Raw genomic sequence first — 16,551 nt, forward strand, 5'->3', positions numbered from 1 at the left:
ATTAGAATCACAATGAACATGCCATTTCATAATTGACATCCTGGATGTGATCTTACTGGCCGTTCATGGCACATTCCCACTGCAGTGAAGTTGGAGAAATTGGTGACCAGCCAAATCTCCATTCACTGCAGCGGGATGGGGAAAATCCCACCAGTGTGAACGGTGATAAGCAACCGGTCTCTGTTTCAAATTTATGACGCCAGTTTTGATTTTGCCACGCCAGCCCATCTTTTATATCTTTATAAACGTGATTTATAAGTGTTGATATGTTTTGAACAAGCTCAGGGAAATTGTGAAACCTCCCTCCGAAACACTGGGCCCCCTGCACCCTTCACTCACCAGGCCATTACTCCAGGTTCAGAAGATGGTTATGGAGAACAGTCACTGTGGCTCTCCAGCAGCGCCTTGCCTGGGCTGAGCTAGGGTCAGAAACCCCAAAACCGTTCTCACAAACCGGGAAATGTGCCTGCAATTTACTACTGAAGAAACCTGCCTTGCCCCCATTGGTGGTCTCCCATTGATGACATTGGGATCTTTCACACTTGTGATCTGAAGCTGTTTACCAGCCGCACAGAATGATTGCTGTGGCCCACTGACTGAGTGTTAAATGTCTAAAACTCGCAGTTCATGTGTCCTTTGAAAGTTATACAGTTGTGTTTGTTGAGGCGGCAGTGGGCATTAGTCAAGCCTTTACACATCTGCATTCTGTGACTGCAGCCAGGCCGAGTACAGCAGCAATAATGAAGGGTAAATCACTGAATCCTACAGCACGGAAGGAGACCATTCAGCCCATTGTGTTTGTGCTGGCTCTTTGAAAGAACTATTCAATTGGTTCCCACTCTCCTGTTCTTTCATTATAGCTCTGCAAATATTCCTGTGGATTTTAGACATTTGTTCCAGTGAGGTCTGATTGGGGACAAATGTCTAAAACACATGGAAAATAAGGTTGCAATTTGCCGGAAAATTGCTGCCTTGCCCCACGGATAGAATCAGTGTCCTAGTTTTAAGATTGCCCCTGTGGAGAAATCTGACTCACGACATTTTGACCTACAGCGCAGTTTCCAGGAATTATGTTGTAAGTCTGAGGGACTAACATGATGTTAACCTTAGCTTCAAGCACCCCTGGTATTTATTACTTGCATTGGGTGGTGTGGGCAAATCCCAGAACATAATGTCCCAGTGCTTTATCCTCAGAAACAGCACAAAGCCGGTAACTCTGGCCATGGAGGTAGCTGTTGTGTGGTAAAATATGGCTTGCATCACCACCTGGCTCAGAAACTGCAAAAAGATGGTTGTTTTGATTGAAATGAGCAAAGATAAAGGGCTTCAGTTATTTGGAGAGACAAGAAAAGCTGGGCTTGTTTTCCTTAGAACAGCGCAGGTTAAGGGTAGTTCAACATTGTGAAGTGTTTTGCTAAGAGTGAATGAGATAATCTTTCCATTAGCAATCAGAAGATACAGATGTAGGGGCAGTTGGCAAAATTACAGGGAAAATGAAGAGATTGTTTTGTACACAGTGAATTAGAATCATAGAATCCTACAGTGCAGAAGGGGGTCATTCAGTCCATCAAACCTGCACCAGCCACAATCCCACCCAGGCCCTCACGCATTTATCGCAGCTAACGCCCCTCTCACTAAGGGGCAATTTACCATGACCAGTCCACCTAACCTGCACATCTTTGGACCATGAGAGGAAACCGGGAAACCCAGAGGAAATCCACACAGGCATGGGGAGAACGTGTAAACTCCACACAGACAATGACCCAAGCCAGGAATCGAACTGGGGTTTCTGGCACTGTAAGATAGCTGTATTAGCCACTGTGCCACTGTGCTACCCAAAACAATTGTTAGGACTTGGAATACACTTCCTGAAAGGGCCGGTTCAATAGTAAATTTGAATTGACTATGTCATTGAAAAACAAGTATTTGCAGAGCTATAGTGAAGGAATAGAAGAGGGGGACCAACTGAATAGCTGTTTCAAAGAACCAGCACAGACACGATGGGCTGAATGGTCCCCCTCTGTGCTGTAGATTTCAGTGGTTTGCCCTTCATTACTCCTCCTGTATCTGACCTGAATGCAGTCACAAGAGGCAGATGTGTAAAGGCTTGGCTAATACCCACTGCCACCTCAACAAACACAAGCTTTATAACTTTCAGAGGGCACATGAACTGTGGTGGATCGATTGCTCCCAATGCCACAGATTTGAAAGCTTCATCTCAGGTATATGGACTGACTCAGTGATTTTACTTGTGGCTGTTTTCTCAAGAAGGCTGTGAATCAGAAGCTAAGAAGGCCTCAATGGGTGAACAGAGTCCGTCAGCGGCGCCAGGTTTGGTCCAATGAGTGGTCGCCATGGGGAAGCTGGAGTGCTTGTTCCAGCACGTGTGGCGGAGGAGCTTCATTCCGGAGCAGGCGCTGTTTGAGGTACGTGGCCGGAGCTTTTGTCTGTACCCAATTTCACTCCTTCATGAGACGTGGCTGAAGGGCAAAGCTCACATTTGTTGCCCATCCCTAGTTGCCCTTGAACTGAGTGGTTTGTTAGGCCAAGTCAGAGGGCAGTTGAGAGTCAACCACATTGTTGTGACTCTGGAGGTCACATGTAGGCCAGACCAGGTAAGGACAGCAGATTTCCTTCCCGAAAGGGGCATTCGTGAACTACATGGGTTTTGGATGATGGTTTCATGGTCACCATGACTGAGACTAGCATTCAAATATCCATTTTATGAATTGAATTTATGATATTGTGGTGTAATTTGATCCCATATCTCCAGATCATTAGCTTGGAGCTCTTTATTATGAGCACAGTGATATTATTTAATAGATTTTTGTGTTGCTGAGCTACCCTCACCCACTCCCACCATTCGAAACTGACTGGAGTAGTTACAGAGCCCTCCGGTGGTAGAGATTTCACACTGCAATAATCTGAAACTGAGTGAGAATGTGAACAAGTTTGCCCAATAGCAGCAGAGAGCTGCATATTACAGGGGTGTGTGCAGTTCAACCCACTCACATCACCCAGCATTAGCAGCAGTTGGAGTGGAACCAACTTGCTCCAAACCAGCCCACCCCAAAGCCGTAACGCACTGCGGGCCGTCCAAATTGCCTGCCAATAGGACTATAGGCAGCACGGTGACACGGTGGTTAGCACTGCTGCCTCACAGCGCCAGGGACATGGGTTCACTTCCCGGCTTGGGTCACTGTCTGAGCGGAGTCTACACGTTCTCCCCATGTCTGCATGGGTTTCCTCTGGATGCTCCCATTTCCTCCCACAGTCGGAAAGATGTGCTAGTTAGGGTGCATTGGCCATGCTAAATTCTCCCTCAGTGTACCCAAACAGGTGCTGGAGTGTGGCAACTAGGGGATTTTTCACAGAAACTTCATTGCAATGTTAATGTAAACTTACTTGTGACTAATAAATAAATATAATAAATAAGTAATAGTAAATCAGAGACCTCGGTTAATGTTCTGGGGAGCAGAGTTCAAATCCCACCACCAGCAGCTGGAGTTTAGTTAGGAATCTGAAATATAAAGCTCGTCTCATCAATGGCGACCATGAAAATATCGATTGTTGCAAAAACCCATCTGGCGACTGGGGGATTTTCACAGTAACTTCATTGCAGTGTTAATGTAAGCTTATTTGTGATACTAATAAATAAAACTAAGAAAACTAAACTTTCACCTTTCACTGGCGAGGAAGTCCCACCCTGGGGAGCTGTTGGCCAATTAGGTTGCAGTCCCAGCAGCATTAATGTCATCAGGACTGGAACCTGTTCTAACAAGAGCAAGGTAACTCCTGGGTATTAGGTGGGGAGCGTTTGGGCAGCTTTGGGAAGGGTGGGTTATTGTTTCTTGAAAATAGGCGGGTTGGAAGAGCGAGGGCAGACCGTTTTAGAGGGATTACCTCCTGATGACATCCCCTGAAGATAGGAGATTCCTTCACACCCTTTTTGCAATTTTTTTTACATGACCTGCCCACTCCCCCTGACTGCCCATGCCAACTGTGATATGGCATGGGGAGCACATTATCTGGATTAATTGGCCTATTAACAGGTTCAATTGATTATTTAAATATAACTGTGGGGTGAGGTTTGTGGGGGGGGGTTGCTGATTTAGGCGTCCGCCCACTATGCTGTAAGGGTGACCTCAGCAGCAGGAGGCATTAGGGTGGGGCACCCACCTTATTTTATGTGCCCCCGCCCACCCTTCTTCCCCCCCGCTTAAAACACACCTGGCAGGGACACATAAAATACAGCCTGAAGCCTCAATGTGTTGTATCATGTCCTGTACGTTAGTTCAATTAACTGGGAATTTGAGGCCTGTCAGAGTGTGTGGACCCTGCAAACCCTTCGACAATGCAGCAACCAACTTCCTGCCCCCCCTCCCAAAATTTTCAGAGCTTGTGTGTCTCGCGGTGAGGGAACATATAGCAACGCAGGAACAAAAGGGAAGAGGCTGTTAAGTTGTTTGACAGATACCCACTCCTCTGTGTCATCCTGGGTCAATGGAGTGGCACATTCCTTCTGCCAGGGCAAAGCCATTTCCAAGTGTTTCAATACCTGTGACTGGAACCTAAAAAAAAATTGCAAAACTAAAAAGGAGCAGATTTTGCAATCAGCATTTTGAATTAATTGCAACGCAAGACAAAAAATAGGTTCCTGGTTTTGTTAAAGATAACATAAAAATTAAACAATTGAGGCAGCCTGTCTAGGTGAGACTACAAGCAAATGTATCATTATTGTACCGCCTGCATCCACAATTTTTCATCATGGAGGTGGAGGGGGTGGTGTAGGTTTCCACATTCCTGCTGTATTTTGTGTGACAATGTACTGAACGATCTACCCTAGGGTTTGAGATTGCACCCCTTTATTCTGGAACCTTTCACCTTCAGAGAAATCTTTTTATCTCCCTTATCGAGTTGTTCCATCGTTTTAAGTTAGATCACTCCTCAACGTTTAACACTCAAGCAAGTTGTCTCTGATTTAGCAGGAGCAGACTGTAAATAAGGAAGTTATTCTGATCTTTGCCGGAGCTTCCATTCCCATGGGAAGTACCTGTTCTAATCCCTAGTCAGTGTCGTTTATCTCATTCCATTCAATATTTACTGTCTTCCTAATCTGTGTTCTCAAATCTTTCCCCTTTGAAATGTCCTCCATAGACTCACAGGATCCCTGCAGTGTAGAGGGAGGCCATTCAGTCCATCGAGCCTGCACTGACTCTCTGATAGAAATATCCAGGTCCTCTCCCCAACATTTACCATGGCCAATCCATCTAACCTAGACATCTTTGGACATGAAGGGACAATCGACCAATCCAGCTAACCCTCTGAGATATCTGCACACCTCTAATTCTGACCTCTTAAGCATCCCCAGTGCTAATCACTCCACCACTGGCAGCCACAGCTTCATTTGTTGAGGCCCCAAGCTCTGGAATATATTTCTGGGGGTGGGTGGGTGGATTGGGAGGGGCGGCTTTGGGGTGGGGGGAGACCACTGTCCCTGGCCTGCTAATCCTATGGAAATATTAATTTCCATATGATAATCAGTTCTGTGCCAATTTCCAGCGCAGAACCGATTACACTAAAAAAAGAGGGCCTCAGAGACTCATGGGCCGGAATATCACAAAAGGCTCGCACTATTGTTGAGCAGTGCAGTGGGCCGGGAGAATGCGGCCTATGTGTAATTCAATGTCATCAGCTTCATAGTCAGACAACCCTTTGTATGAAAATGTCCTTTGCTCCCCTTAACTTTCTAATTCTAACCATGGCTGGGATTCTCCAATCACATTCGCCATGTGGTGCGCACTGCTGCCCCGGTGTGCCACTGGTGGAGGGCATGGACATTTAAAGTGGTGGTTAACATGTTATAATTGACTTCAGTGCCGTAGAACAGGGAAGGAAAATCAGCCAGGGTTCCTGTTCCTGATCCTTAGTTGCTTGAGCCAAAAACAGACAATGCTGGAAAATCTCAGCAGGTCTGGCAGCATCTGTGTGGAGAGAATAGAGCCAATGTTGCTTGAGGGCATTTAAGAGTCAACTACATTGCTTTGGTCATGGAGTCACATGTAGGCCAGACGAGGTAAGGACAGCAGATTTCCTTCCCTCAGGAACATGAGTGAACCACCAGTATTTCAATTGAATTGAGTCGGAACAGTGGCTGGTGACTTTTGGGTTAATTCGGGTTTGAATTGCTTTACAGCACGGATATTTCAGATCAGGAATAAACCTAAATTGCCGACTTTGTTGTTTTCCAGAGGAAATACTGGCGATTTCAGTGATTAATGAGCTGATTAATATCCCTTTGGAAAAGTATTTTAAGAATTCAAACTGAGGCACATAATTTCCTTCAAACAACATCTGCAAAAATAATTATCTGTAACTTTTTTATGAATGTAATGGAGAGAAAGTTATCACCAGAGGGATAATTTTCAATTACAGCGTTCACGGAATGAGTAAACAGTTCTTAAAGGGGGAATGTCACCAGAGCTTTTCAGTAGATTCTGTTTCAGGAACAAGAGGGAATGTTTCTCTGAAGTCCCTGAGTTTGTTACCTGGTGCCGTTCTATCCTGGGGCATGTGGTCCATCTGCTTTGGAACAAAGTTTGCATATGGAATTTTAATTTGGGATTTTGAAACAACAGTGTGAGTGAGCTCCCTCCACAATGGCTCATTTGGGAAATGGACCAGCCAGCGTTCATTCTACAATCTGATGATATTCGAGTCACGGGGGAGGCTACCTTACCAGCTAGTCACGCTGGTCGATGAGGAGGCAAGCCAGTAAAATCACACAGGAGGCGAAAAATAGGATTTGTGTCCAATTTTTTTTATTCATTTGTGGGACATAGGCGTTGCTAGGTAGCCAGCATTTATTGCCCATCCCTAGTTGGCTTTGAGAAGGTGGTGGTGAACTGCCTTCTTAAATCGCTGCAGTCCATGTTCTGTGGGTTGGCCCACAATGCCGTTCGGGAGGGAATTCCAGGATTTTGACCCAGCGACTACGAAGGAACGGCAATATATTTCTAAGTCAGGATGTTGAGTGGCTTGGAGGGGAACTTGCAGGTGGTGGCATTTCCATGTATCTGCTGCCCTTGTTTTTCAAGATGGAAGTGGTCGTGGGTTTGGAAGGCGCTGTCTCAGGATCTTTGGTGAATTGCTGCAATGCATCTTGGAGATAGTACACACATTATTCACCCCTCACGATCTTACCAGCCCCAGATATGTGGCAGGATCAGGCGTGAGGCTGATTATGATATTTAAATCTATTTTATATAGCATTTAAATATTGCTAGTGAGTCCGGGATGCTATCGGCTGAGCTCAGTTGCCTTAGCGGCTTCTCCGGTGAAGGTCCTCACCAGTGAGGTTCATGTATGGAACCCCTCTACTTTGAGCAGCTGGCTTTCAGGTGAGCTAAGGTCCTGCCCCTCCTACTACTGGCGGGAAGCAGATCATTCGTCATCTTTTGCACAAAGTGGCAAAAGATTGCATTTTCTAACTCGTCCAAAAAATGGATCTGAAATTCTCCTATCTTTACACTCATTTGGCACTAGGAATCTTTTTGGTAAGATCACCCCCACAGAGTCAGAGAAAGCACAGAAAAAGGCCATTTAGCCCATCATATTCAGTCCATCGAGTCTGCACCAACAACAATCCCACCTAAAACCTTATCCCCGTAGCCCCATATTTACCCCACTAATCCCCCTAACCTATGCATCCCAGGACACTAAGGGCAATTTAGCATTGCCAATGCACCTAACCCACACATCTTTGGACTTTGGTTTTGCTATAGCTCCTTGAGGCTACATGGTCAAATCCTTCCTTGACTTCAAGGGCAATCACTCTTGAGTTCAGTTCTTTTGTCCATGCTTGCACTACAGCTGTGGTGAGATCAGGAACTTTTTGGTCCTGGTGCAACCCATTTCCTTTAGTGGCTTTAGTGAATGATGTGAAGTGCCTTGGGACATTGTTAAAGATGCTATGTAAATGCAAATAATCATTGTTGTTGTGATCTCATTCTACATCCCTGCCCCAGTTTGAGTCTGATGAGAGAACATCATTGTGACAAGCCAATGGTTTGCTGCAATGAATCTATCATTAACAATCATTGGATGCAGAATGTGAATTTGTTGCCACTGCCCACAGCCTCCATTTTCTAGTCATGTTGCTGTTGCTTTTCTTGGTGTGAATCACTCGGAAGATTATCATGGTTCACGATACGTTGGATTTTCCTGTTTCTGCAAGTCAATCCACAAACGAGATTATTAATGCGTTGGTTCCAGTCCAGATTTCTCCAAGGAGATAAATGTTTTACTGGAAGTTTAATTTTGATATAGAAATGTGACTGTTTGAAGCAATGAAATAGATCCTCAGTTTGTGTGTATTTCCTTGTCAGGTTCTCTAATACAGAAGGTTGTCCAGGGGATCAGCGGCAGTACAGTGTGTGTAACCTGCTGGTGAGTACATTACCGACGGAACATTGGCAGTATTGAACACTCTTTACATCTTTCAAAAGGATTTCTCCCCAATTTAGTCACCCAGCGTCCATTAAAACTCCAAGCAAGGATCTTAAGCCTACCCTCCATCAGAATCACTGCCTACTTCCACCTCGGAAACATTTCTCTCCATCTCAGGCCCAGCCAACCTGCCACTGAAACCATCATCCATATGTCAGCCTCATACTCAACTGTTCCAATGCCATTCAAGCTTCAACTCTCGGTGATCTTTAGCTTATCCTAGGCTCTGTTGTCATTAAATCTCTACGGTACAAAAGGAGACCATTCAGCCCATCAAGCCTGTACTAACCACAGTCATACCCAGGCTCTAGTCCCATAACCCCATACATTTACCCTGCTAAACCCCCTGACACTGCATGGGCAGTCAATCTTTGGACTGTGGGAGGAAACTGGAACAGCCAGAGGAAACCCACACAGACACAGGGAAAACTCAGACAGTGACCCAAGGTTGGGATTGAACCCGGGCCCCGGCACTGTGAGGCAGCAGTGCTAACCACTGTGCCACCATGCCACCCTGTCTTTACCCTCTCCCCCACCAAATCCCATTCATTCACTCTGACCTTGCTGCCCTGTATCGTTCCCCAGTCTGCTGGCATTTTAAATTTAAAATTCTCATCTTCAGGTTTAAACCTCTCTCTAGGTTCAGCCCTCCATGTCTCAGAAACTTATTCCAACAACTATCAATGGGAAAAGGAAAACAGAAAATGCTGGAAAGGCTGAGTAGGTTATGGCAGCATCTGCAGAGAGAGAAACACAGAGTTAATGGGCAGGATTTTCTGCCTACCCGTCCCCCACAGTGTGTTTGGTGGTGGGATCCTCATCCAGCCCCACTGCTGTCAGCAGAGTTTCCAATTATTCATACCATCCGCCAGGAACTTGTGGCAGGGAGTTGCCGTTGGTGGGATCAGAAGGTCCACTGGTGGGAACAATTGGAAAATCCTACCCAGCATTTCAGATCTGCACTCTTCCATCGGAATTGGAAAAGTTAGAGATGCAAAGCAGGATTCTCTGGCGGCACGCTGCTCCAAGACTGGAGGTTCCTGCCCAAGCTCAAGAGGCCTTTACATGGTCCACCAAATTCTGTGTCCTGCCCGCTACAATTCCTGTGGCAGACGGGCCAGGAAGATCCCATCCGTAATAGGTTTTGACAAAGGGGTGAGTGGGATGAGGACAGAAGGAAGGATAGGGTGAAAGACAGAACAGTTTAAGCAACACGGGTTAGTATGGAGGATCGAAGGAAATGGCGATGGAGTAAGAGAAAAGCAATGGGTACAAGTGCGACGGAAAGAAAACACGAGGCAGCGCAGTGGTTAGCAATGCTGACTCACAGCCTCAGGGACCAGGTTCAATCCCAGCCTCGGTGACTGTGTGGAGTTTGTACATTCTTCCTGTGTCTCTACAAACCCACGCAGACATGGGGAGAATGTCCGGGTGCTCTGCTTTCCTCCCACAGTGCAAGGATGTGCAGGTTAGGTGGATTGGCCACGCTAAATTGACCTTTAGAGTCAGGGGACTAGCTTGGGTAAATATGTGGATTATCAGGGTAAATATATGGGGTTATGGGGATAGGATGTGGTTAGGATTATTGTGTGTGCAGGCTCGATGGGCCAAATGGCCTCTTCCTGCACTGTAGGGATTCTATGATTATATTCTATGAAAACCAGTAAAGGAAATGGAGAAGACATTATGGTCTGAAATTGTTGGCTCTCTGCTGTGTCCGGAAGGATGGATTGACTTTCACTCTATCACATACTTTGTGCTTTTGTTTAATTCATTAATGGGACATGGGCTGGCCGGCATTTATTGCCCATCTCTAGTTGCCCTTGGAGGGCAGTTGAGCATCAACCACATTGCTTCATTTTTTATGTCAGATTTCCAGCATCCACAGTGTTCTGCCCTCCAAATCATAAAAGTTCCCCTTCCCATCACCAAATTCTCAGTTTCTCTTTAACAAAGGATCATCTGAACTTGAAATGTCAGCTCTTTTTTCTCTCCTTACAGATGCTGACGGACCTGCTGAGATTTTCCAGCGTTTTTTCTTTTGGTTTCAGATCCCAGCTTCCGATGTAATTTACTTTTATCTCAGTTACTCTGATGGTGACTGCTAATGCATCTGCCTCCCTTTGTCCCACCATTGCTGGCTATGCCTTGCGTGATCTAGACCCCGAAACCTGGAATGTCTTCCCTCATCACCTCCTCCCCGACTTCTTTGTCTTCTCTTTCCATTAAGAACTCCCTGATAATCCATCTCATCACCCCAGCTTTTGGTCGACCTTCTCAATGTTTCCTTCTTTGGTTCCTTGTCAATTTTGATTCTTGCAAAGCTACTTTGCAAATAGCATTGGGACATTTTTCCACAGTTTGTGAAGTGCTTTATAAAATCCAAATGGTGTTGTGCGGTTTGCGAGCAAGTTCTTGTTAGCAAATGAAACAGTAACTTGACACAATTCTCTTAGGATTGCCCTCCAGGAACCATTGATTTCCGAAAGATGCAGTGTTCTGTCTATAACAACAAGCCAATCAAAGGCAATTTGATGAGTCACGAGTGGCTGCCATTCTATGGGGGTAAGTCTAGAATGTTCTCCCTAATCACAATACAGTTGAATCATTGGGATCCAAGTGATATGGACACAAGAGATAATTCAATTGACGCTGACTCGATTTATCTTGTTAAAAACGACAGGGAATTTGAGAACCAGGATAAGACTTACACAGTAAATGTTGGGCCTTGGAGTGTTGAGGAACAGAGGGACCTAGGAGTACAAGTGCATAATTCATTGAAAGTGGCATCACAGGCAGAGAGAGTAGTGAAGAAAGCATTTAACACACTGACCTTCATTGGCCAGGGCATTGAGTATAGGAGTTGGGACACTTTGTTACAGTTGTATAAGTTGTCGGTGAGGCCACACTTGGAGCATTGTGTACAGTTTTGGTCACCCTGTTATAGGAAAGACATTGATAAACTGGAAAGAGTCCAGAGAAGATTTAGAGGATGTTGCCAGGATTAGTGGGCCTGAGTTACAGGGAGAGATTGGCCAGGTTAGGGCTTTATTCCTTGGATTGTAGGAGAATGAGGGGTGACCTTAAAGAGATGTATGAGGGGCATAGATAGGACAAACACACACATGCCCAAATTCTACCACTCTGCCCACCACGGGATCAGAGTGGGCAAGAGGCGGACAATGGAAATGTCCGTTGAGCGAGGCTGTAAAATCCCGCCTGTAGTCTTTTTTCCAGGGAAGGTGAATTAAAAACTGGAGGTTCAAGGTGAGAGGGGAGAGATTTAAAAGCGACCTGAGGGGCAACTTCTTCACACAGAGGGTGCTGCGTATGTGGAATGAGCTGCCAGAGAGAGTGGTTGAGGCAGGTACAGGAGCAACATGTAAAAAGCATTTGAATAAATACATGGTTGGGAAAGGATTAGAGGGATAGGGGCCAAACGCAGGGAACTGGGACTAGCTGGGAGAGCACCCTGGTCAGCATGGACCAGTAGGGCTGAACTCTGGCCAATATGTTTAGAAAGAGCAGAATAGCCCTGGAAGGAGCAGAATGCAGATTCACTGGAATAGAATCCAGGCTCCAAGTCTCCTGACCTGCTGGTGGTATCATCCCCCCCTCCCCTGCTTCCCTCTGCCAGAGTGGTTCACTCCAGTGAGGATTTCACCAGCTCCGCACATTCGGGGAGCTAGGGGCCCGACCTTGCCGGAGTGAAGCGCGGGCAATCGAGGCCCCCCTGGAGGGTTGGGTAACGGGGTGGGGGTTGGTGGGGGTGGTTCCCACTGGGCATTGGCACCTTACTAGTGCCAGCCTGTGCCCAAGGAGCAAAGTGCCAATGCCAGGGGCATTGCCAAGGTGGTGGGGCCTACAGAGGGAGGGGTGAGGTGAGGCCTGATGGGGCAGAACTGGTGGTGCAATCAGTGGGGGTTAGATGGGGGGGGGGGTCTTTCTGCCAGTCTGCATTGGGGGAGGGGGAGTGGGGACTGTCAGCAGCGGGGGTGTGCGGGGGGAGGATTGGGAGTGGAGGGCCAACTTTGTGGAGGCCACAGGGCTGGCCAGCAATCGAGAGGCGGCAGTGCGGGGCCACTGCGCATGGGACGATCTCGGTGCTGACCAATCAGCGCAGTGGCCCACTCAACACTATGCTGCCAGTCTCTCAAGCGGGAAAAGGCCCCACCCATTAATTTCTAGATTGAAACATGCTCGTGCACCCTGCAGTGTATGGGAGATTGATTCTGAAACTCCCACTGAATAAACTAACGTGATTTACTCCAGTTTTCACGTCAATTCAACAATTCAAATTTTTTAGGGAGAATTCTGGTCGTTATGTGAAGAGATTACATAAATTGGGTTTGAATTCCCTAAAATGTAAATGATTAAGGGGTAATTAATTAAGGATTTTAAGACCTTGAAAACAATTTGTAGGGTAGATAGAATCATTTCCTCCAGTTTGCCTAGGATAAGGAGACTTAGCCTGAAAATTAGAGACCAGTATCTGGAATTTTCCTGCCCTGCCCACCTCGGGAATCGGAGTGGGCGAGGGAGGGGTGGGCAGTGGAAAGGTCCATTGACCTTGGGCAAGATTTTACAGTTTTGGGATGAGCAAGGATGTAAAATCTCACCCAGGCTGTCCAGAAGATAAGTTAAGGAACATTTTTTCTCACAAAGGATGGAGTAAGTGTGGAATTTTCTTCCCACAAAAGACACAGCAGATGTTAGCTCAACTTTAAATTCGAGGTCAATGGATTTTTGCTGGCTAAGGGATTGAGGGATACATGGGAGTTAAGATCTCGATGAGAACATGTGTACAAACATACAAATTAGAAGCAGGTCATTGGCTCCTCGAGCTGCTTCGACATTCAATTAGACTATGGCTGATCTGATTGTAACCTCAACCCCACGTTCTTGCTTACCCCCAATAACCTTTCACCCCTTTGTTTATCAACAGTCTGATACTATACCGTGATATCATGGAATGGCAGAACAGGTTTGAAGGGCTGAATGGCCGACTCCTGCTTCTGTGTACCGGACTCCTGTGCACCTAATCGTGTGTGCAACTAACAATGATGTAACACTTGGTTTCGTGTACATGTAGTAATGATATGAATCCTGTGCACGGTCATTAAGAAGTTCCTACCAAAATATGGCTCAAATGCATTGAGATTAATGTTTTCAGAGTGGAGAAAGTAGCAGATTAATTGATTTGGCTTAATTTAACTTATTGTCACATGTATGTGGGGATACAGTGAGAAGTATTATTTCTTGCGTGCTTGACAGACAAAGCATACCATTCATAGAGTAGAGGAAATGGAGAGAGTACAAAATGTAGTGTTATAGTCATAGCTAGGCTGTAAAGAAAGACCAACTTAATATAAGGTAGGTTCATTCAAAAGTCTGATGACAGCAGGGAAGACGCTGTTCTTAAGTCGTTTGGTACGTGACCTCAGACTTTTGTATCCTTGATTGTGCCAGCTGCTTTTCTGAGGCTGCAGGACATGCAGACAGAGTCGATGGATGAGAGGGTGGTTAGTGTGATGGACTGGGCTTGTTCACGATCCTTTGCAGTTTCTTGCGGTCTTGGAATTGCCCGAGTGGTCTTGTACATTAAAACTTATCTAAATTCCAGCTGTATCGTTTGGGGTAACAACTCCCTCCCCGGCACGATCGTAAATGCATCAGTGAAGTTTTCCTCTGGTCATTATCTCCAGCAAGATTGTAAACTCATTACGAAGAAAAAAACAGGTTTACAATTTTGACAGCAACACGGAGCACAGGAAATCTTTACAGACACATTTACGATGTTGCGAAGTGCAGTGACCAGAGGAATTGTGACCCCATGAGAAGAGAACATAAGGAGCAGCAAATGATGAGCATAGCCTGCGTCTTTGACATTCCAACTCCCACAGCCAAATTCATCTTAAACTATTTTAATGTCTGATCCTCATACCCTATCCAGGCTTTCTTGTATTCTGAACCCTACAGGCAAGACTAAAGAGTGCAAAGCTTGGATCAGATAGTTTTAACCCTCTTAGTACCAGCACTTTCAAAGTCTAAGAGTAGTATTTGTTTTGTGCCTATCATTGATCTATCTGTTATACTGAAGTTTGCTTGGGTTTGGTTTAGCGCATCGCTGTTGGAAACTTACATGGGCTTGAACCTTGAACCTTACTCTCTTAATCTTCTGTTTAACAGCACCCAATCAATGTGACCTCAACTGCCTAGCCAAAGGGAAGAATTTCTACTACATGTTTGGTCGCGTTCTGGATGGGACCAAGTGTAGTCCTGACTCACCGGATATGTGTATCAATGGGCAATGCCTGGTGAGCAATTTCCCAGAAAATGATATAAACAGAAAACTGACTTTGCGAACACGATGAATAAACAGCTGCTGACCAGACTGAGGGCAAACGGTTACGTTCTTGTCGGTGGTGAGGGACGCTCGACAATACAGGGACGGTGCTCCCAGATTACACAGCCATTCCCTAAGCTCATTGCAATCACCGTTTAAAACTGGCATTGTCACCCGTGTTCGGGTGTGCAATTTATCTGCCTTTTATTTTGTGTCTCCTGCAATGAGATCAGCCCCCCTACTGCAGCTAACTTTACGTCAATGTTTTCAGAGCTTGACCCTGCCTTACCAGGAAATCCCCAACAGAATAACATGTCAAAAACTCTCAAGAGAAACAGGACTTGTAAATATTTTATTGCTCGCTAAAATCCTTTAATACATGTGATCAAAAAGATTTAAACAACTAATCCTTTTTTTTAAGGAACTGTCAATTGATGTTCCAGTTACTCTCCTATCCCTAATACCTCCCCTTAAAGTCCTGGATTATGTTGAGTTCAGTGTTCCCCATTCATTAATTCCAACAGTACCACATTGGCTGCTTTAAAGTAGCATATCCTTTTTAAGGTAGCATTTGATTTGACTTGATTTGATTTATTGTCATGTACTGAGATACATTGAAAAGTATTGTTTCTTGCACGCTGTATAGACAAAGCATACCATTCATAGAGTGCACAGGGGAGAAGGAAAGGAAGGGATGAGATCATAGTGTTACAGGTACAAATAAGTTGTAGAGAAAGATCAGCCTAATATAAGGGAGGTCCATTCAGAAGTCTGATGGCAGCAGGGAAGAAGCTGTTCTTGAGTCGGTTGGTACGTGACCTCAGACTTTTGTATCTTTTTCTCAATGGAAGAAGGTGGAAGAGAGAATGCCCGGGTTGCATGGGGTCCTTGATTATGCTGGCTGCTTTTCCGAGGCAGCGGGAAATGTAGACGGAGTCAGCGGGTGGGAGATTGGTCTGCATGGGCTATGTTCACGGCTCTTTGTAGTTTCTTGCAGCCTTGGTCAGAGCAGGAGCCATACCAAGCTGTGATACAATCGAATAGAAGTATATCCCCTTTAAGGTAGCACGTACTTTTAAGTTACTATGTCCCCTTTAAGATAGCATGTGTGCACAGCTGCATAAAATAATTTTGAGGTGCTTTGCATTCAAAATGAACAGGTTGGAAAATTAAGTTTTTGGGAACATTGATTGAGGTGCTGTTCCACCCCTCCTGTATTGTGCTTAGGTGCACTATGCAAGCTGTGGCAGTGAGTGTCCACAGCTATTCAACTGCCAAGGCAGCACAAACCAAAGCATATCCTGTCTTCATCAGGAATAACTGGACACTAAGGCAGGAAGCAAAACTGTTTCTTAATGTAGTGAGGCCAATAGAGAGTTCTGCCCACTGCTGGACTGGCTCAGAACAGCTAATAATCCAGAGATGAGAGATGGGGCTGGGTGACTTGAATTCCATGCAAGGCAACAAATTTCCAGTTTAACCCAATTGGGGGCAACCCTAAATTAAATTGAATCTGGAGCTCTTCCTACAGTGTGGATCCAGCGATCCCAATGCTTCTAATAGCGGGGGTAACAGATTCCAAGCAAATACAGGTCAGAGTTAGAGCTACAACATGTTGGGTCCAGTTCACTCCCCTGCATGCCCTGTAAGTGTAGCTCTCTGCTGAAATTGCAGAATTAGCCCTTACGTGTGTGTTT

At 45.6% G+C, this 16,551-nt stretch overlaps 1 protein-coding gene across 2 annotated transcripts in view; it reads left to right on the forward strand.

Moving 5' to 3' along the window:
* The window catches only part of LOC145358536 (ADAMTS-like protein 5), a 106,976-nt gene that overhangs the window by 65,244 nt on the left and 25,181 nt on the right, over positions 1-16,551 (forward strand). Inside the window, exons 3-6 of one of the 2 annotated variants that reach the window (XM_080212675.1) lie at positions 2,269-2,426; positions 8,388-8,448; positions 10,965-11,073; positions 14,698-14,825. In XM_080212675.1, the coding sequence (XP_080068801.1) occupies positions 2,269-2,426; positions 8,388-8,448; positions 10,965-11,073; positions 14,698-14,825 (456 nt within the window). The remainder of the gene's footprint in view (positions 1-2,268; positions 2,427-8,387; positions 8,449-10,964; positions 11,074-14,697; positions 14,826-16,551) is intronic. The other variant, XM_080212676.1, reaches the window with a different exon arrangement.

This window comes from Carcharhinus amblyrhynchos, chromosome 26 (genome assembly GCF_965287045.1).
Source record: "Carcharhinus amblyrhynchos chromosome 26, sCarAmb.v2.hapA, whole genome shotgun sequence".
In the NCBI taxonomy this organism is placed as follows: Eukaryota; Metazoa; Chordata; class Chondrichthyes; order Carcharhiniformes; family Carcharhinidae; genus Carcharhinus; species Carcharhinus amblyrhynchos.